This window comes from Carettochelys insculpta, chromosome 18, assembly GCF_033958435.1.
Source record: "Carettochelys insculpta isolate YL-2023 chromosome 18, ASM3395843v1, whole genome shotgun sequence".
Classification (NCBI taxonomy): domain Eukaryota; kingdom Metazoa; phylum Chordata; order Testudines; family Carettochelyidae; genus Carettochelys; species Carettochelys insculpta.
This window is the reverse complement of record NC_134154.1, coordinates 30,299,938-30,322,614: the sequence shown is the minus strand read 5'-3', so window position 1 is coordinate 30,322,614 and position 22,677 is coordinate 30,299,938. Positions and strand designations below refer to the sequence as shown.

At 47.1% G+C, this 22,677-nt stretch overlaps 1 protein-coding gene across 8 annotated transcripts in view; it reads right to left on the bottom strand.

Annotated features, from left to right (window-relative positions):
- The window catches only part of MYO18B (myosin XVIIIB), a 196,557-nt gene that overhangs the window by 130,138 nt on the left and 43,742 nt on the right, over positions 1 to 22,677 (bottom strand). For all 8 annotated transcript variants that reach the window (XM_075013071.1, XM_075013075.1, XM_075013073.1 and 5 more), the window contains 2 exons: positions 4,363 to 4,533; positions 2,481 to 2,571 (listed from right to left, as the gene is read on the bottom strand). In XM_075013071.1, the coding sequence (XP_074869172.1) occupies positions 2,481 to 2,571; positions 4,363 to 4,533 (262 nt within the window). The remainder of the gene's footprint in view (positions 1 to 2,480; positions 2,572 to 4,362; positions 4,534 to 22,677) is intronic.

Sequence of the window (22,677 nt, the reverse complement as noted above, 5' to 3'; positions counted from 1 at the left end):
TGTGCGCAGGGGACAGATTTAAGAGCAAGTACTTCTGCCAGGTGGCAAGTGCCTACCAAGGAGATTTGCTGAGAATCATTGGAAAGAGAAGATGCCAGGTATTTGTGTTCTGGAGGCTCACTGAAATGTATGAAAGAAACACAAGTATATTTAGAATTTGCTTAAAGAATTTCCTATCAGCAGCTTTATCCAAGCCCCACTGACATAACCTGTGGTTTCCGAAATTGTTGTACAAGTTGAAAGCAATTCAAGTTCAGGGGACCCCGTCAACTCAGTGAATCAGCAAAATTTTCTTGACTGCCTAGAAACATATTTTCCACCGTGACAGACAGTATCTTTGTTGGAATGGTTTAAAAAGGCTTTGATGGGCTGGCTTGAAAAATAAAAACCATTGAAACAAAGCCGGTGTTAGAGGAATGGAGGGATACAAAACGCATTCTCTGAGCTAATATTTCATTATTCAAGATTTTGAACAGCTGACGGCATTTTGCTCTTCCCTGAGATCTCAGCAAATCATCTCTGGACAGGCTGAAATTACTCAGAAGCAACAATTTGGAGTCTCTCCAGTCATAGGATTGAATCTAGATTCTGGATCTGACAACTTGAGCTGTAAATCAGAATGAAAAGCTAAAAACATGGGTGGCCTGATTCTTTTCTCTATTGTCTTCCATAGACTCAACCTGATCTATAATGGGATTTAAAAAAGCAAAACAAAACAAAACAAAAACACCCCCTCCCCCCCCCCCAAAAAAAAAGAAATCTCCTTTTATAACAGCTGCAGCTGCTGAGAAGCTAGTGAGAAATGCTGAGATTTTGTGTTTGGGGTTTCCAGGCCAGAGAGCAGCGTTTATAACTGTGAGAAGCACCAGACACCAGGCTGCAACAACAGGCTGATTAAATGTCCTGTCATTAGCTGTCCTCTGGGGAGTTTGGACAGAAACTCGACACTGGCTGGGAGCTAGCTTGCAGCTTATAGTCAAGCTTTTCATTAGAGAATGAATTCTATCAAGCAAGCTGTGAGTCTCAGTCTTTCATTCCCCAACCAGATTAATACTCTGCACAGAGTGGGAACCTTGTTTTCAATCCAGCAAAATCACAGCCATCATGAAACGAACCAGGTCTCCGCCCCCCGGTGCTCCAGCCTTCACACTGACTGGTCTGCAGGGAAACGAGACAAGTGAAACTAAGGAGAGGAACAGGGCCAGCTGACGGCGGGAAATAGGAAGGACACAATGCAGCTGAAAAATGGCAAACCTAGGAGGTGGGACTCATAATCCAGGCAGCTGACCGTGTACCTGGTCGGGAGATTAGCATCTCTTCTGGTGGAGGAGAGCCTGGCAACGTGGTGCTCAGAACAAGCACTGCAGTTGGGTCCTTCACGCTACACAGAGAAAGGGAAGCCAGAACGGCCTTCTGTTGGGCCCCCTGCACAATGGGATTTGTCCCCCACCTTGTCCCAGAGCCTTGCCGCTGGAGCGGTCTGTTTGGCTCTGAGCAAGGCTGAGCGTTGGGCTCTGGACTGATGGTGGGATGGAAAGGAGCTGTTTATTGAAGGCAGCTGAATGTCTGTCCAGCCCCGTGACTGAGGCGTGGATCTGTGCGGTTCATTAAGTAGTGCCACGTTGCCCAGACAGTATCTTCTCTCATTTAAAACCAAACCAATTCTTACCTCCATGTCCAAGTCGCATGGCTCTTTTTGAAAACCTGACTCTAGATCAGGGGTTAGCAACCTTTCCCAGGCAGAGTGCCAAAATTTGACCTTTTGATCTCTAGGCGTGGTCCTAGTGCCAGTGACACTTTTTAAAGTCACTAATAGTCCTACTTACAACAGCTTCACTAATACATAAATGAAGATGCAGAGCTTTGCCATTTAGGTGCTGGTTGGCAGCATTAGCTGTTTTATTGTTAATCCACAGGTGACCTGGCTTTGAGCAAGCTCCTGGCTGCAAGGGGGAGGAGGGGCGGGGCTGAGCTCTCATCTCATGTGCCAATGAAAATCGGCTCGCGTGCCACTCTTGGCACCCACGCTGGGGGGCTGTTGGACCCTGCCCTCCATATATGACATGCTGCAGGTGAAAGAATCAAAGCCAGTTGTGAGCAAGCGGCTGCTGTCCTGTGTTGCAGCAGACTTTCTGCCTGCTTCTTCATCGCCAGCTGTTCCAACACCTCAGGCTGGTGATGAGCAGAAATGTTCTATCGCCCATGATGCAGAGGGTCGTTCTTAGGCTTTCTGACCACTTTCGTCCGCCACAGAGATATTCTTCCTGTAGCAACCAGGGCTACACGTCCCATGCATCTCTTCAAAGTACACTGCGCAAGGCTGCTTTTTATTAACATCAGGACATAACAGAGAAACCTAATGCACAAGGTTAATTTCTATGTACTGATACACCCTGTATCACAGCCTCCTGCTCTCTTCTAGCTCAGGGGACACTTGTTTGTTTGTTCTTCTAATTGCCTGGCTTTGGAACATTCAATACCTGTTGATCAGAGACACAAGAGCAGCAAACAGTTCTTCATAGAGACCGGCAGCCATCCCCTCCACACACTCCACACCCGTCATCTTGGCCCCTGGAGGATACACAGAGAAAAGAGGACAGCTGCAAAGATACTGCAGGATTGATTTTCAACCCTCTTTTGATCTTCCCTAGACAGAATGGGTAATAACTACATCATCTGCTCCCTGTGAATTATAACGTGCAACAATCCTCATTCTCATGTCCGAGTTCCTATATAAATTCGGTTACAAGAGGGATAAATATTTGTATGAGTTGCACTGAAACTGCTCCAATGTCTCTTGTCTAATTTATATTTTGTTTTAAGGGCTTTGTAAGGCAGTATATATTCTACTGGAGTCACTGGATTACACTTGGGTCAGTAAAGATTCCTCATATGAGTACAGGCTGGCTCTTAGCACGAAATCAGAGAAAGAGAGAGTATACACAGGCACTCTCAAAACATGCCTTCCTGAATTAGCTATCTTCATTCTCCCAGTACTTCTGATTGGGCAGTGGTTCATTAATGCTGCTAGCCGATTATATATTTATACTTGCACTTCACTGAGCTAGCCCTATAAATTAATACAGCACATTACCCACATTTTTTCTGGAGAGACACTAGTTTTTGCAACAAAACAGCAGTGCAGCTTCATGCAGGGGCATGATGAAAAGAGGCTACCTTGACATACTGGCTTTTTTTTTATATAGCTCTTAAAACATTGTACATTCTTCCTTTAACCCTGGAACCTGAACTGGTTGCTAGGAAACAACAAACCTCCAGCACCTTTCTCAAATATGATAGTCTTTTCCGTGGCAGATGTCAGGGTCTGAGACCCTTGGACAGTGGCTGCAAACACAGAAAGGGGAAAAGCAACTTTGAAAAGGAAAATATCACCAAAAGAAGGTTGCAAAATAAAACACATGCATGGAAATCAGAGGGATGCTGGCTGTGAAATACACTCGGTGCCCAGATGTCAGCAGGGAGCCAAACATTTTTGGCTTCTCAGCCTAATGATTTCCATTTGCTACTTAAAAATACCTGACATTTACAATTCAAATAACTGTTTGTTAATGCAGCTGTCCCCTCCTGCTCCACTGCTTTTCCGTTTCCTTGTGGGGAATGGCTGGCAAGTGTATCTTGGAGAGCTCTCTTGTCGGTCTCAGCACAGTGCAAAATTGTTACAAAAATGCACAAATTGCCCTGTGAGTTACAAGAGAAATGATGGAGCTATGGGAGCCTGCTAGTTTTGGGAAAGGCATTAGCCTGTGTTGCAGTGTCTGCGCCTCGTCCAAGGGCTCAATTTCCAGCTCTGTTCAAGCAGCAATGTTTCTTCTGGTGGCATAGAAAGAGAAGTGCAAATGAAAGGTGATCACAAAGGACAAAGCCAAGTCCAAGGGATTCTAACCACATTGGAGGAGTTCAAGCCACCTGGTAATTCAGATAGAGGAACAAACATAATCTCTCTCCTCCTCGTTCAGAGGGGGGAAGGAGGTGGCTGTGCTCTTGGTAGCTGGGCTCCAGCCAGATCTCACTTGCCAGCTGAAGCAGGCTCTCCGTTGGAACCAAGTCTCTCTGCCAGATGCGTCTTCACTTTGCAAAGAGGTGGATTGTTGGACAAAGTTACTTGACTTTCCTTGCAGGGGGATTGTCAGACCAGTATTACAAACTTTTCACAGGTACATTCATTACCTTTTAAAATTCTTTACTACAGCTTTGTTTAAAAGGCCACAGCGTGGGTGACGCACATCTCTCAAGAACAGTGCACAAATACTCTAACTATTCCTTGGTCAAAGTCAAGAACAATACCCAGGGCAATTTTTCCATCTCAGTTACACTTAAAAGAAGGATGGGAAAGTCTGATACCAGCATTTCGCTCTTCATCTTTGCTCGGCCGACTGTTTCCAGACGCGACCTGTTCTATTATCTGTTTCAGATGGTGTTTGAAGACAGAGGTTGTGAGTGCCTCAAAATCACAGCCCAGCACATCTGCAGCATTGTTCGCCCACTCAAATTTCATGAACTGCTTTCTGCCAACTGACAAGAGAGGAGAAAAGAAAACAATCACACAAAACAAGCCAGAAGATCAGAACTGCTGCACCTGACTGCCTTGCACTCAAACCCCCATGTCCACCCACTGAAACAAAAAGCAAAGCTATCCTTTGCAACAGAAAGGGTGGAATGGGCTGGAAGACCATCCTGCAGTGAGACCTATTTACTCTTTCCCCACAAGGAAAGAAATGTGTAATTTCACCCTTCCCAATACACACAAATTGTTTCACACATGCAATCATGCACTGCCTTCAGTGACCTCAGCATGAGCTGGAAAAGACCAAGTGCTAAGGAGAGGTGCTGGAAAGAATTAATCTGAGTGCAAACAGGCAATAAATAAATAAAACAAATGCCAGTCTCTGGTCAGAATGTTTTAGGAGCCTGGAATGAGAGGCAGCCTACCTCACCTTCATGGTTTGAGATACATGGGTGATAAATTCCCTGGTAAAGGCTTTAAATAAATGCTCTTCTTTTCACCTTCAAACAGTGGTTGCCATTAATAATTTTACCTGGCGCCTCTTTATTGTTATCAGCTGTGCCTGGGGAAGAGAACCCTACCACTGCCATGGTAACGTTAATTACTCATAAACAAACAACAATGGTAAAGCATTTAGCAGAGACCAAGAAACAGGGCAGATGGTTGCAGGCAATAAGATCAGCCCACGAAACAAAGACAGGCGAAATCTGCAAACGCAAGGGCATGTGATCTGGAAGTGCTTTCTGGACAGAGAGCACTTCAGAATAAATCACTGCTAAGGTGTCACATGGCAGAGCTAATTAGTTACGACATAATGGAACTCATTCATAAAGAACAGAGAGCAGAATAAAACGGATTGCTGTAATGAGGTTTAACTTCACCTCTGCATGATATTTAGATCTTAGCGCCTGTATTTGTAGCTGGAGCTGCAGTCAACTCGCTCGTGTTTTAAGGTGGAAAGAACCACCACTCCACACTCCTCCACTCCCCTCCAGTTCTCCTTCTAGACGCATGTCTCATTGAGCAAATGCTCCTTGAGCTGACCCTGGTGCCTACAGAGGGGCGCCTGTGACGGCTGCAAAGGGTGGCACAATTCCAGCTGGGAAGGATCACTGCTCGGGTACTTCTGCTTTAAAGGGATTAAGTAGGTCTCTGCACTGGGGGTAAATGTGGCATCTGAAAAGGTTGGAAAAGGTGGCAGGAAAGGGAACTGGAGGTAAGCACCGTGCCCCTGAGCCTCTCTCTGCTCAGCACAGCAGAGAGGAGTGCTACAGTAAGGCAGGATGCTTGTCATTCTTATGTACCTCTAAGTACTCATGTTGCTGCTCCAGCTCACTGGCAAGGTGCTGAGCTCTGAAACCAAACAGGGTACACTGAGCTCTGCCACAGATAATAGGGAGGGACATGTACGGTAGCAAGCCAGTGGCAACCTTGGGTGCTTTCTCTCACTCACACACATCCTGCTTGAACTGTCACGGACTGCTGGGACCAAACTCGGGCCTTGTTCCACCAGTCCAGACCCCTGACCTTGGAGCTACTGAAGAAGTTCCTTTGTTATAGCTGTATAGTATCTATGACACACAGCTGAGCAAGTGCAACTCTGTCCAGTAGATGACAGTTGTGCGTATAGCTTATACTCCAGTATGTTGTGCTCAATTCCTCCCCAGGGCAAGTCCGAGAAGAAACCAACAGAGTTATACCGCGGAGGAACTGATCTGTTTCTTCAGCCAGGATAGACTCCGGGGGTTCCAATGGGAGGGAGGGGCAAAGAGGAACAAGCTATCATGACATCGTGATCTGATACCAGGGTGGTGGGCTGGCATCGTCTGACATGGCCATCAGTGGGGCATGTTCTAGAGCAGCTGTAAAGCAATCTCTCTCAAGCATCCTGGGCTCAAGTAAATCCAGTGAGCAGCTAAGTCCCATGGCTACAATTCATTGCCAGGGTCAGAGTCCGCCCTCTGGTGCGCTGGTGTAACTCAGACATCATTCCTTGGATTTAAGCAGCCACTCCGGATTTACGGAGCATCACCAAATAGGAGAAGACTTTGGCCCAATGTTGGTTTTCCAGTTACAAGCTCATTTGAATCGTTGTAGTACTTAAAGCTTATTCGAAGATGGTAACGGGCACTGAAGCTTGATAAAGAAAAATGGTCACAGCTTGCAAAAAATAAAACTGAAGCCTCAGCTTCTCAGGTGGCACTGAAAGCCCAGCCTGGCAAAGGATGTGAGGAGCATCTCTCGGAAGGCAAACTAAGACGACCAGAGACCAGGAAGGCCCCTAAGCATCACTTCCAAAGCACAGCACTCACGTTTCCTGGGGAGAAGGGTCCTCAGCATAGGTAAGAAGCAAAACTTGTTTTCTGCTCTAGGTGCAACCACGACCGTGAGGGCTGGGAGACTGGGCAAAAGCCACTCTGACTCAGTGCAGTGTGTCTGTGCACTCTCCCTGATCGTCCAGAAAACACCTGGATGATCTCTTTCCAGCCAGATCAGATCTTTCTATTGAAAGCTGTCTACATTCCCTCCCTGTTGCAAGCCAGCCAGCTCCAATTACAGGGCTGGGTTAAAGAAAAGAGTAGGACTGCTGTTGCAAAAAGAAGAGGGCTGGGTGTGGATCTGAACTCTTGTTTTCCAGACAACTGGAAAGAAACCTGGACAGTGGAAGTGGGAAGGTGGCTGGAAAGAGAAGACCTTCCCCCTTGCCTTGTTTAAATTTGCCCATCAGAAGCTGACCAGCAAAAGGAACAAAAATCACAGTCAGACATTTTAAGCATTTTTTCCTTATACTTGGGTAAATGTTTCATTTTCCAGTCTCCAGTCCCTTTCAGTAGGACCAGCCTCCTGATCTGAAAAGGCCCTGTAGCTACAAGCAGCCACAACAAGATGAAAGCTGACCCAACTTTGCCTGTTTTTGAAGTGCTGAGAGCAAGTGCCCAAGGGAGAAACAACACCCAGCTTTCTAGTGAGCCTGGGCACTGCCTGCCAATTACCTAGGAGGAGGGCCAGCCTTCCACCAACACTTGCTCTGTAGAGATCAGCTCAGCGTCGGCAGAGGCTGAAGCCTCACTTGCAATAGTGCCATTGTTATTCCCTCAGATCAGTGGGAATGGGCCAGCAGTAGGCCGACGCATCCCTTCTCCCCCGCTCAGCTCTCTTTGGCGATGTTGAGGTCTTAAATGAAACTTAAAAAGGTACACAGGCCTTGTGCTGGCCCCTCTGTCCAGGAGCTAACTTCACCCAGAACACTTTCTGCTGGGTACGCTGGGAGGGGTCTTGAACACTAGACCTGGGCAAAGACTGGAAAGATGGAGCCAAACCATGTCATCTCCAGTCTGGAGCTGAACTTGGAGGCCATCGCTGCTAAAAATAAAATATAAGAGCCACATAAAAACTAGAACTGGCTTTTAAAAATTCACAGCTCGTTTAATAGCCTCCAAGTCCTTCTGCTCTTGTGCATTCATTAAGGCAGTCAGCAAAGTGTTCTCTATTTCTAACTTTAGCAGCTTTACTGTCTCCCTTGGCCCATTTCAAGCCAATCCATTTGAGTTTCATTCTAGTGCCCAGACGTTCACAGTGGCTCTTAGGGCCAGCATTGCACTCCTATTGTTGTCAACGAGTCTGTGTATTAGTTACCCCTAATTAAGTCCTCCAGCCTTGGCAAACCACCACACCTCCCTTCTCACTGCTATCTCCACACTTCCATTTATCTGCCATGGGTCTGTAGCCATTAATCCTATGTGCATTAATATTACCTTTTCCCTTCATTGTTCGGAAATTTTCACTGGCAGTAATGGCAGCTTGGGTGGAGTAAGCATCGCAGGGTTAACTGTGCATTGTAATTACACACCTCTAGGTGTGAAAGAGCTCTCTGACCGGCTAGTGGATTTTCAGATGATTCACACTTCTATTAACTTCGACCCACTAACATTCCAAACCTAGCAAAGACACCTTTTGCCCTCAGTACAGAGACCTGCACTCTACAGCCTCCAAGCAGCAAAGACCTCAGCATGTCCTTTATGTACTGTGGATGGCTCCACTGATTTCAAGAACCACAGAATCAAAGACACAATGGGCAGAAGAGCGCAATGGGGCTGTCTAGTCCATCACCCTGCTTCAGAATAACTTTCATCCACAGGTAGACAGCAACTCAGCAACGTGAATGCAGTTGGCTCATGGCTTCCTGAGAGACTCTGCCTTTGGACAGAGACAAAGTAAGGAAAATGTCAAGCCCAAAGGAAATTATTTTCCGAAAGTTCAGAGTTAGTGAAGATGGGAGGAATTGTGATTGTAACAATATAGTACTTGCTGCTGGCAAAGGCTAAAGCAGCATTTTCTTGCTCAATTCAAGAGCATCAGCAGACTGAACTCGCCGATGCGTTTATGGACACTGAGGAGCTCATAATCAATCCCTTCAAATTCAGAATTGCCTGATTCAGGTTCAGTGACTGCAGCCCCATCGCACTGCTGTCTCCCTCAGCAAATAAAGCTGACCGATTTTCAATTACCATTATTTATAGCCAATAATAGTGATTCCAGCCTAATGATCAAAATCAATAAGGAGACAAGACTACATCCTTTCATAACTGGCAAATAAATATGTGTCCCTGACAGCAAGCTGGAAGGAAAACATCAGAACTGGGGGGAATAGATAGACAAAGAAGAGACAAAGTCCCACAGGGGCTTATCACTGCCATAAAGGATCGATTGGATGATGTTTTTCCATAACCTGTGGCCAGAAAGCGACAGCAAAAGGAAAGAGAAGGAATAACTCAGACTAGGCAGAAGAAGTGCTGGGTCTAAGCTGCCACAGGAACAATTAGCAAAGCACCCTCAAGTGGGTGTGTCTGTGCACCCATTTTGCTCCTGATAAAGAGCTCCAAACATCAAGGTGTGCACTCTGAGGGCATGGAGGGACCCCACAATGGCCACAGGACTGGAGTCCATTCATGCTGTAGAATTGTAACACTGTGCAGGGGATCCAGAACACAGAGACTGGGGATCCCTTCACAGCAGCCCTAGGAAGGGGCATTCGCTAGGATCTGTGACAGGGGCTTTTAATGGGACTTAAGTTATCTCTACCTTAGGAAAAGTAAGTGAATTGCAAATACACAATTCTAGCTCCTGCAACGATATAGCTAGAATCAACACATCTGCAATTGACTTAATTTGCCATCCATACTAAAGAAGGTTGACAGAAAAGTTTCTCCTGTCGACCTCCCTTACTCCTCGCAGCATGCCAGGAGTGCAGGAGTCAATGCCAACTCCTGATAGGTTGATTTCATGTAAATTAAACTCTGGAAGATCAATCCTGAATGGGTTGATCTCCCGGTAAGTATAGACATACCCTCAGACACTCTTCCTCCTGCTATTACTTTTCACACTGAAAAAATATTCCTTAAATGGTACTTTAATTGATTGACGTATCCTGAGGAAGCAAATTAACATTCGGAAAAAAAAATTCTCATCAAAATTTTTAATCATTTGGTATTTTTCCATGGGCTGAGTATGTTGATTTGTTTAACAATTTTCTTTTCTACTATCAGCCTCTTCCAGGTAGTGCTAAGAAGGCTTTTTCCACTTCATAAATTATAAATAAAAGGAGCAGTGAGCAGTCACCTTGGTATGTAATCTGCCTATTGTAGAACATCTGAACTTCAACACATTAAAGGTAATTATTTCAGCCTGTTTAATATTTAACCGAGGCAAGAAGAAGCTACACTGTCAGCATGATGCCCATTTACATGCAAGCAGGCACAAAAACACAACACTGCAAGTACAGCAGAGTGGCAAAATATCAGTTACCCATTCCACAGAAAGGCTATAGGACACTCACATGAGCATTGTTTGTTTCTATTATTTGAAAAAACTTGTTAAATCACTGGAATGGAACTCCATTGGTCTCATAACCCAACCCAACCCACTGGTCTCCAGATGAACTAGGTCATATGGCAAGGTTACGGAATGAAAACAAATGATTCAGAGGCAATCACACTTGGAGTTCTGCCTTAGCCAAGTGGGAATTGTCTAATAGGATTTCCACCACTTTCAGCCTTTCCTTAATATTAAAACCCTATGGCAATGAGTTCTGGCATTAACAGCACCTAGCGGAGTAGCAAAACGAGGGTGCTAATTTGGGCAGATTGCTCGAGTACTATTAGGGTGATGAGGTCTTCCCGCGTCTTCCGGTGAAAAGCACCCCAGAGGCCAGGCAAGTCACTTGTTACCCTCTTTTGATTCTCATCTCCTAGTAGTATCCTGCCAGTTTACGTCCCTGGTGTGAGATGAAGACAACAATCTCTCTGAAAACGAACCAAACTGTGACCAGTCTGGGGACAAGAGCAGGAATTCTGAGACATAAATCCAAGGGAAACCTATTGAGACAGGGGGCACCCTCAAACATTTACCACTCAGCCTGATTTAACCCCCCCATGCTGCTCAATCAGAATTCTGTCACCAAACTCCCTGTGAAAACACATGGAGCAGCGCTGAAAGGTCAACGTCAATTCCTTAAACAGGGCACTGGGCAGTTGTCTTAAAACCAGTTCTTTTGTTGCTCTCTTTGCCGTGCATGCTCAGAAGTATTCGTGTACTCAGCATTCCTCTTAGTCCTGTAGGCAGCCAGGCTGGGGCAGAATTGGAAATGTTAGAGAGCTGTTGGTTATTTCTAGCTGTCCTTGGTGTTCCTATAATATAGGTAGATAGTTACATCAGAAGGAACTACACAGAGCTGCACCGCTTTGTTCAGAGGTGAAAACATGAGTCTTTTTGGCCAACTGCCTTACACCCCTGCAGTTACTTCAGTTCACGCCCTCAATGATGTATTGACTTAATAATCATTAATTAAGAACCCTGCAACATCAGGAGTTAGTCACGAACATGCACGTCTAATGTTTCCACTCTAATCAGCGCATGTGGGAAACAATTAAGGGAAATTAGAACGTGCTTGGGGAACCAAACACCTAGCTACCAGGCTATTAGAGGAGCTGCAGCCTCGTTAAGAGCAGAGACAGCGAGTGGAAGAGGGGAATCCCACTGAGAGACAAGAAAGCTGAGAGCGCTCAGAGCTGCTGCTCAGTGAGACACCTGCTTTGTGTACATAACTTTTCCTTCATTCCCCGTAGCTGGAGAAGGTCAGACAAGCTACTGTATTAATTCTCTTCTGTAGCCTAGGCAAAGCCCTCCTCACTCCCTGCCCAATTGTCCATTACAGATCATGTTTTCTAGACTTTTCATCATTTTTGTTGCTCTTCTCTTGATCATCCCCAAGTTGTCCACATCTTTCCTGAAATGCAGCACCCAGAACTGGACACAGTACTCCAGCTGAAGCTGTGCCAGTGCAGAGTAGAGGGGAAGGGTTACTTCTCATGTCTTGCTTACAATACTCCTCTTAAATCATCCTGGAATTGTTAGCTTTTTTTTTTCTTTTTTGCAACAGTGTCACTCTGTTGACTTATTTTTACTTTGCAATACACCATGACCCCCTAGGCCCCTTTCTGCAATACTCCTCCTTAGGCAGTCATTTTCCACCTTGTACGTGTGTAATTGATTGCTCTTGCTTATGTGGAGTACTTTGCATTTGTCCTCCTTTAATTTCATCCTATTTACTTCAGATGGTTTCTCCAGCTTCTCCCGCTGATTTGGAATGTTTACCTTATCTTCAAAGCACTTGTAACCCCTCCCAGCTTGGTGTCATCTGCAAGCTTTGTAAGTGCACTGTCTATGTCATCATCAATCACTGATGAAAACATTGAATAGCTCCTGACCCTTAACTGATCCCTGTGGGACCCCACTTAATATGCCCTTCCAGTTTGACTACGGACCACTGATAACTACTGATGGCCAAGCATTTACGCACCCACCTTATAGCAGCTCAATTTGCGAGCTGTAATGTGAGATAGTATCAAAAGCTTTACTAAAATCAAGTTATACCACAACTACCACTTCCCCCAGCCCACCCAGACATACAAGTACCTACAAATTGCTCTTCTTAAATTGCGAGAGTAAGACAAGAGGCACTGGGCTTACACTGTGGCAAGAGAGGTTTAGGTTGGACATTAAGAAAAATCTAACTTTTAAGGTGATTAATCACTGGTCACGGGAGGTTTTTAAGAGCAAGCTAGATGTCTACGTGTCTGGGATGGCCTAGAAGGTCATGCCAGGAGCACAAGGGACTGAACTAGATGACTTCTTGAGGGCCTTCCAGTCCTACAGTTCTATGATTCAATGCAAAGGGGTCAGGTGCTCAGCTGGTGCAAATCCGGCACCATTCCACCAATATAAACAAAGCCTGATCTCCAGGTGGCATAAATCACAACAGCCTCACTGAATTTTGTGCCGATTTACACCAGCTGGAGATCTGGCTCATTCTGTGGACAAGAGAAAGAGAGGGCAAGAGATGTATCTGTAAAGGAGCAGAAAGCAGCAGCGCCTCCTCAGAGACAATTTTGGTCCCTGGAGCTGGGCCATAGCCAAGCCAGCAAAAGCTTGTGGGTATGCAGTGCAGAAGCAGTCTGACATTCCCAGCTGATGGCTGCAGCCTGTATGACTCCCTACCCAGCAGTCTCTCTGAGTCCTATGCCAGGGAGCCTCAGGCGCCATGCACAGCATGCTGGGTTCTGAAGGCCTTTGATTCAACTCTGGACCTGCCCTAGGGGTCCTTCTGTGAGTAGAAATGGGGTCTGTCCAGTCAAGCTGGCTTAACGCAACAGGCACCCTGGGCATCCTGTCAGACCACAGACGGTGACAAATCATCTATCTGAGGCACTGGTGGAGGAGTGTCATTAAGCAAACTGAATGGATGGCGCATCCTCAAGAAGGCTACAACTTGCAGAGCGGCCAGTTTCCTCTGATTGCTCAAGGTGGCTGCCGGCATTATGCTGGCACTTGGAGGTCCTTGGAAAGGGCGCTGCATAAAACAGTAACTAGACACCCAAAGAACACCAGAGAGCAGGGCTGGAGGTGGGGTTTGGGGAGGTTTTATTAGCCTTTGTGTGGGATGAGCTGCCTCCCTCACTCTCCCACTCTTGCCATGCACAGCACTAAACCTTCTGCTTCTGAGAGAGCCAAGAGCGTCAGCGGGCAATTGCCCTTCTGCTCTGAGCTGTCCTGGGAGCTGCGCTGCCACCCGCCCTATGGGAGGATGCAGAGAGGGCCCAGCAGAATGTGTAATCCAGCAGCCAGATGAGCCTGGGGCTTGGATGGGGACCAGTCCGGATGAGACTCAGTGGCCTGGGAGGAGCAGCCAGAGCGATCACTAGGACTTGGATCCATGCCCCTGACCCGGGGTTTTGTGGGGGCTCTTTGTGGCACAGGCATGCAGCATAGGGGACCCTGAACCGTTGCTTCCTGCCCAGCAGGCTTCTGTGCCCAAGAGCCCTTTGCTCCAAAGTGTCGGTTAAGAGGGGTGCAACTTTTCTGTGCTGATTCATTGTGCTTGCCCCCTCGAGCTGAGATCTCACTGCTGCACCTTGGGACCACCCAGAAATGGAGGGTTGCAGCTGCTGCTCATAATGTGGCATTTCATGTCAAAAACAACTTCCACCAGTGCTCCAGAAGCTGCCCAGAAGGAACCCGAGGAGTGAGGTAGATGGGAGATACTTTCCTCCCTTTTCCATAATCCACAGAGACAGTCCACAGAGGTGCTTAAGGTGGAGCACCCTCCACTCAGGAGAGAGAGAGATACTAGCACAGCATTCGTAGGGTGCGGTCCTGGCTCCCCTCCCACAGCCTGGGGGACTCCGGTAGCTTGGGGGGCATGCTGCAGTGCCCATCTCAGGAACGGGGGATGGAGCAGAGAGATATTGGCTCCTGTGGAGGGAGGGGTTTATTTTACTTTCTGCCTTTGTACTCATGGCTGGAGTGAGACTGGCAGTCCACGGGGTCATTTCATTCTAAACCAGTGAGAGGAACTGAGGCTAGTTCGTGGGCTGCATGAGCGGCCCTCCTTCCACTCCATGGGCTGCAAGACTCTTGTAACCAAGTGGGTCTCCTGGGACAGGGCATTTCGCCCATTGTGCTTGCGTATCTAGAATATGCAGGCTGTGCCAGCTGAATTGTAGCAGCTCTTCGAATGGATGCAGAGAGAACAAAGGCTGTGTGTAATCAGCACTCCCCTCAGGTCACATGTCTTTGCTTTACACACGTGTCACTTTAATAATATGGTAGGAGAAAAAACTACGCGGACAAAAACTAGCAGAATATGGCAAGCCTGTGCCTGGGCAATGGTAAACAAGATGTCTCGTGGGCCACACACAGTCCCAGTGGGCCGCATGTGGCCCACAGGGCACCAGTTGCCCACCACAGTTCCAAATAGTCCATGGCATGAAAAGAGATGTTCACTCGTGTTTCATCTCCCCAGCTACTCAGTATCATGCCTCTCACGGTAACTGCCACACAGCTATTCCGTAGGACTCTGCAGTTCTGGAAAAGAGACTTCAGCAGCTACCTCATTTCGTCACCTCGACCACTTTTCTCCATGTATTTTGTGACAATGTCGGTTGCATTCATTCCTGATAATGGAGCTAATGAGGGTGCCCTATTTTATGGCCTGTGGGGAGGGGGAAACAGGACAGGGAGAGTTTATCACGGCTTCAGTGTTTGTTTGTCTCCCACGAAATTCTGCAGCGTATTCTCTGTTGACCTCTTGGCTCGTATGCAGCCCATTATGTGTATGCATACCAATGGGAAGAGTTGTGCAATGGCACGATTAAAGAAATCTGCCATTCTAGCTGCATTTGGCTGGCTGTTTGTAATAAAGATGTCAGAGTGCTGAACAGATAGTGCCAAGTCTTGGGGCGAGGAGAGACAGCTTGCCCCAGCTGAGGAGCCATGATAACAATGAAAAAAAAAATCACAGGAAGGAGAAACAATGTCAAGAGTAAGTAATAAGTCCCTGGAGTTGGACCCCTCCGCCCTCTGCCAGTACTTTGTCAGTAGCAATGCCCTGTCTCTTCCCAGCAGTGCAGTGGCTAGGTGCCTTCTCTCTGCAGGCTAGGAAGGGCAGAATAAAGGCACTCAGGGAGCCAGGTTCAAATAAAAGCCCTTCTTCAGTATGCAGTAATTGTCTAACCAACGCTTCCAACCCACACTTCTGTTGGGGGTTTGGTCTATATGGAATTCTACTTCCCAAGTGGGATTTTATGTTGCAAATGACTCAAAGCAAGTCATAGATTTTTGCAGGGCTCCCACCAATGTTCAGCTAATCATTTCCATCCAGGTGTGGATCTTTTCCACCCATGTGCAGAATAAATTGTTACATGCACTGAGGCATGTGGAACTGTGCACCACCAGTAGAAACAAAATCTAGCTGTGGGCACTCTGCTCATCAGCTGGCCATCCTTGGAATCTCTCCTGAGGGGCCACCCGAGCACACAGCTTACAGGGAACACTGCTTCCCACATCTGAAACAAACCACCCAGCCGTTGTCACAAGTGGGACAGGCAGTACACATCTGACCCAGAACAAGGCCTGGGATCACACGCCTCAGCAAACCTTCCCACTAACCCACCCTGAGATTCAGGAGTGGCACGGAAAGCCCCCAAACCCACGAGCTTCCCTGTGATGCTCTTGGGAGGTCTCTACCCACATGGCACCACCAATGTGCTGAGGGGCTGGGCAGACTACATGGCTTTTGAGTTAAGGCTGAACCTTCATTAGGGGCAAGAGTTGGGAGCATAAAACCCACATCACTTGTGACCAAGTAAGTGGTCTTGTGAAACTGACCCTCCAGAGATGAAAAGCTGCTGCCCACCCTGTCTCCCACCCTCATCATGTGACAATCCCAACAAAAGAGATGTTTGTTATCATTCCTCGGGGCAGCACCAAGTAAGTTACATTCCTAGACACGCTAGAGCAGCCTCAGCCTGTTGAGACTCTGCTGCCAGTGGTCAACGCTCTGTCCTGGCACATTGCCCCGGCCAAAGTACCCCAGCTCTGATGGAAACAAACGAACAGAAGCTAACTAATCTCACAGTCCCTCCTTTCAGCGCTGCACTCAGCGGGTTTCCACAAACCCACTAAGCCGGCTCTCAGGTGGTTGTTAAGTCTTGTCCCATGAAGCCTGTGTCGATTTGCTATTTCAGAGCGTGCAAGGAGAAGACAGCAACGATCTCACTGCAAACTAGCTTAGACCCAATGTGCTCCTGTCCCTGGGAAGGAAGCCCAGGTGCTGGAGAGAGGAATAGGTTAGAATTTATGGGGAGATTCACAGATTCAAATACGAGGCCTCTCCAGAAATTTCCACAGCAGGATCTTGAATGATGCAAAGCGAAAGAGGCCACTGAAGATTGCTAGCCTTCCCACTCACACGGCTTGTAGCTGAACAGGATTTAGCTAAGCCAATGTTAATATTCTAGCACCAGGCAGACTTGAAGCTGAGACCTCTGTAGCTTAGTGCAGGCACCTCTGCAGTTTGAGCTAAAAGCTCTGAGCTTAGGCTGTAGAAAACATTCGTTCATTCTTTCCCTGTGAAGTGGTCTAAGTACCACTACATGAACCACACACATAGGTGTGTGGGTAACACGAGCTCTACAAACGAAAGAGTCCCAGATCTGAGAACCAATGGGCCTTGCCAGCGATGAAAACATTCTCACTGTTCAATACAGATTTGGACTTGGACTGGTAAAAATGGTCAGCCATCTGAGTCTGACCTCCCAAAACTCCTGCCCGCTGGGGCTGCCTCTGAGCCAGAATCAAAACAGCAAGGGTATGGTTGGACCCAAGGGCCCCGATCTGTCCTTTCTGCTCCAGGGCTGTTCTAGTTTGCTCCCTTGGGCGCGCGTGCGTGTGCGCACACACCCCCCCACACACACACAGGTGCAAGCAGCTCAGAGACCCAAAGAAAGAGACAAGTTATTCCTGCTTCCTTGCAAGTTGGTATCTCTCCTTTGCCTTGTCTCAAATTCACCTGGCTGAGACAGCACCTCGCACCAGCTTTCCAACAAAGAGGTTTAAAATGTTTTAGAACAGGATTTTAAGCCTTAAGCATTTTTTCAATAACATTGGAAGGGGAGAAAGTTGCCCCTGTGTAAAGTCATATGAAGTTACTATACATGAAAAACCCAATGTCTCCCCCAGTGGGATCTCCTCTTCATCTGGAGTTTGCCACCCATGCGTTGAGGCCAGCAGTGTTGGACTCTGGCTGGCACAATGATAAATCTTCACGCTAAAGGTGGCACCAAAGCACACTGGATTTCTTCTCCTTCAAGGTACTTCCGAGGTCTACATCAGATATTGCTTCTATTACCCAAGGCAGCCTCTGAGCCAGTGATAATTCAGGCAACCTCATCCTTTTAGCAACCCACAAGAATGAAAATGCGGGTAAATGTGGGCTTGGAGCCTTGGTGGAATGACAAAAGACCCATTTCCACATCTATTATTGAAAGGTCACCTCTCTGCAGCTATACAGCAGCAGCTATCAGGCACGTTTAAGGATTTTCTTACCACTGGTGAGGATAAATCAGGCTGGGATGTTCCTGGCTGGCATCCATGCTCACAGGAAATTGGGTAATTAGCACCTGCCTGGTTCTGTGAGATGGCCTCATTTTAACATGCTGACTGACGCACTCCCCCCTCCCCCACACACACCTTACCTTCCTTGTCTTAAGGGCTCTCAGTGAATCTGGAAAGTTTCCACTGCAGAAAGCTAAAAGCGGTTTACTTAGGTGCAGTTTCTATTGCTCATTTTCACTGCCAGACACTTCTCCCTATAGGCACTTGACAGATTTTTCACATCAAGGCATACAAGTGCAGGGATTCTGCCTCATGCCTCCAGCATGGCCTGAAGCAAGCCACACCATCCCCTTGTGCCTCAGTTTCCCATTCATCAAAGGAAAGTAATCATCCACCCCTGCCTCCCACAGGAGGTGTTCAGATACTACAGCAATGGCACTGAGTCAATGAGCAAGTAGCTGGGTAGATAATCAAAAGCCTAGCTTTAAATACATAATCTAGGAGTGTATCTTCAATGGATATATTCAGGGAACTAACTGCAGGCTCCTTCCTCTCTCCTCAATGGAAACAGCAGGAAAATAGTTTCATTCAGACACAAGACCCAAACTGCTGTTAAGATGAGGATAATTCTGGACCCTGCATTCTAATTTGGGCAGCATTTAAGTGCACAGACCTCCAAGAGATATTCCTGGACGCTAAATGTTACTGGCAATTTTCTCTGTGATATACAAGAAAGGGTGGAAGCTAGCTCAATGTTCCCTAGCCCCACTGAGTTCGACAGGGTGGTGGCGGCAAAGTTTTCTCATGCAACCAAGCCACTCAGACCTCAAGACATTGCAGAAGGCAGGTTTGGGCAGTAAGCAAGTGGAAGTGTTCATCACTTTTCTGGACAGAGTTGCACTTGAGGTGCAAGGTGGCACCGGACAGCTTTCATCGCTCACTGAAGGAAGAGTGAAATGCATTCTGTTAACTGACAGGTGCCAGGCAGGGACGTCTGGGGACATTTGCAAAGAATTCACAGGCAGAAAGGAAGAGGTCCAACAGCAGTCCATAATGCCTTGCTTAAGTCATGCAGTGCAATTCTTAGAACAACATACTCCTCTGAAAATAAGCTACTTCTATCAAAGACTGAAAAGCAAAGCCATAGCACAGCCCAGCCACGATGGGATGTTCCTGTTATAACAAGCACTTTCTGTAATAAGTGCACTGCAAAGACAGGCGTCAAGATGCTCCTTTCTGGTGCTCGGTAATGTTCTGTCCCAGGCACAAGTGGGCCAGATCTCTCTTCTGAATGGGATGTGAAGGGAGCAGCCAGGCAGCATTCTCAGACAGGGTCAGTGTTCTGGAAAAGCCTGGGTCCTTCACTCCAGTCCTTCCCACACTGCTTGTCAACAATGGGCTCTCTGTCCTTTTCTAAACATAGGAAGACAACAACCCAACCCCTTTCTTGGGCACCCCCACTCTGTGCTTCTTGCTCCTCCTCCCAGTTCTGCTGGACTCCTTAGGTGGAGCATTAAGGGCAGAACACCCTGGTACAGACCCAGTCCCAGGCTATAGAACCTGGCAGACAAACTACAGGCCTTGTGAAAATGGACAGAGTGGCTCTGTACAACATCACCACCTCATAACTTGGGGATAATTTATGGTACAAGTGCTGAAGGAACTGACCACGGGCTGTGCGCAGCTTAACCTGCTGCTGACAAACAACAAAGAGCTAGTGGTCAGCAACCTGGGCTGCAGCGACCATGAGAAAGTAGATTTCAGGATCCTGATGAAAGGAAGAAAGGTGAGCAGTAAAATGCAGACCCTTGATTTCAGAAGAGCAGACTTTGACTCCCTGAGAGAAATGATGGGCAGGATCCATTGGGAAATAGCTATGAAGGAGAAAGGAGTTCAGGAGAACTGGCAGTATTTTAAAGAAGTCTTACAGAAGGCACAGGAACAAACCAGCCTGATGCACAGTAAGAAATGCAAACATGGTAGGCAACTAGCTTGGCTTAAGAGGGAAATCCTTGCTGAGCTCAAACTCAAAAAGGAATGCATATAAGAAGTGGAAACTTGGACAGACGACTAAGGAGGAGTACAAATATACGGCTGGAGAATGCCAGCGAGTAATCAGAAAAGCGAAACCACAATTGGAACTGCAGCTAGCAAGGAATGCGAAGGGCAATAAGAAGGGTTTCCACAGGCATGTTAACAAGAGGAGGGCAATCATAGGAGGTGTGGGGCCGTTACTGGATGAAGGAGGTAACCTAGTGATAGATGAGGCAGGCAAAGCTGAAGTACTCAATGATTTTTTGGCCTCATTCTTTATGGACAAAATCAGTTCCTAACCTATAGCTCTAGGCAACACAGTATGGGAGGGAGGTGAGCAGTCCTAGGTGGCGAAAGAACAGGTCAAGAGCTACTTAGAAAAGCTCGTGGTACCCAAATCCATGGGTGTGGATTTAATGCATCCAAGGGTACTGAGGGAATTGGCAGATGTCATTGCAGACCCTTTGGCTATTATTTTTGAAAACTCGTGGATATCCGAAGAGATCCCGGATGGTTGAGGAAAAGACAAATGTAGTGCCCATCTTTAAAAAAAAAAGGAAAGAAGGACAATCCAGGGAACTATAGGCCAGTCAGCCTCACCCCACTCCCTGGAAAAAACATGGAGGGGATCCTCCATTTTGTAGCACTTGGAAGAGGGAAAAAAGTGATCAAGAGTAGCCAATATGGATTTACTATGGGCAAGTCCTGCCTGACCAATCTGATTAGCTTTTATGATGAGGTAACTGGCTCACTGGGCATGGGGAGGTCAGTGGATGTGATATACCTTGACTTCAGCAAAGCTTTTGACACACTCTCCCACAACATTTTCGCCCATATATTAAGGAAGTATGGATTGGATATATGGACGGTAAGATGGATAGAAAGCTGGCTTGCAAGACAGGCCCAACAGGTAGTGATCAATGGCTGAATGTCTGTTTGGCAGTCAATTTCAAGCAGGGTGCCCCAAGGATTGGTTCAACATCATTATGAATGACCTGGATGAGGGGGATGGACTCCACCCTCAGCAAATTTGTGAATGACACTAAGTTAGGGGTCAGGTAGATCACTGGAGGGTAGAGTTAGTGTCCAGAGTGACCTAGAAAAATTGGAGGATTGGGCCAGAAGAAATCTGATGAGGTTCAACAAGGACAAGTGCAGAGTCGTGCACCTGGGACAGAAGAATCCCAAGCACTGTTATAGGCTGGGTGCTGACTGGCTAAGCAGCAGTGCAGCAGAAAAGGACCTGGGGATTACAGTGAATGAGAGGCTAGATATGAGTTAAGTGTGCCCTTGCAGCCAAGAAAGCTAACGGCATATTGGGGTGCATTAGGAAAAGTATTTCCAGCAGATCTAGAGAAGTGATTATTCCCCTCTATTCAGCTCTGGTGAGACCACATCTGAAGTATAGCATCCAGTTCTGGGCCCCCCAGTATAGAAATGATGTGGATGCACTGGAGCAGGTCCAGTGGAGGGCTATGAAAATGATTAGAGGGCTGAAGCACATGACCTATGAGGAGAAGCTGAGAGATTTGGGCTTATTGAGTTTGCAGAAGAGAAGACTGAGGGGTGATTTGATAGCAGCCTTCAACTTCCTGAAAGGGGGCTCTATAGAGGCTGGAGAAAGACTGTTCTCAATGGAGACAGATGGCAGAAAATGGAGCAATAGTCTGAAATTACAGAAGTTGAAGAGTAAGTTGGATATTAGGGAAAAACTATTTCACCAGGAAGGTGGTGAAGCACTGGAATGCGTTACCTAGAGAGGTGGTGGAATCTCCATCCCTGGAGGTTTTTAAATCCTGGCTTGACAAAGCCCTGGCTGGGATGATTTAGTTGGGGTTGATCCTGCTTTAGGCAGGGGGCTGGACTAGATGACCTCCTGAGGTCCCTTCCAGCCCTGGGATTCTATGATAATCCCTGCTTCAGATGTCCCCCCTAAACCCCCTCATCTGCTACTGAAGATTAAACTCTGTGCTTAGCAACCCCAAAGGATGCAACCTTAAGAGTGCTAGAGGTCAGCATCTCAAGCATCCCAGGGCAGAGAATAGTGCAAATTGTCAGCCTGCTGTAGCAGGAACAGAAACTCTTAAAGAAAGATTTCACCGCAGACACAGCCCCTGCATTTCACCTCAGACAGCTCCTGGAAACACGGCCATGTTTATTAATGCTACACTGTGGGAAGCCCTAGCTCAGAGAACATTGACACTGTGATTTTTACACCAGTCAGCAAAACAGACTGAAAACGGGCCAACTCCAGCCCCTCAACTGCACCTGAAAGTCCCTCCTGGTTAAAGCACTAATGAATACATGAAAACATGTAAGCGACAGGGTGCGCCAAGAGGATAGAAAATGATGAGGTGAATGGGGCCCTGGGAGGCCTGCTGGCCTTGGAATGTCACTCTCATTCCTCACAAAGGGAACGCTGCCACATTTCAAAGGTGACAAGAATAGCTAACGCCCATGAACCAGGCTTTTGAAGTTCTGCTCTTTTTTTGTCTTGAGAGCTACAATCTGGTTTGTCATTCTCCACCAGAGAGAGTTACCACCTGTTACCTCCTATTCTGGGGTACTCCTGCCTGGGCACACCGAATTTGTGACAATCTGCAAAGAAAATGATTTAACCTGAATTCCTCTGTGGCAAATACAGCATGCAGCACAAGTTAAGTGCC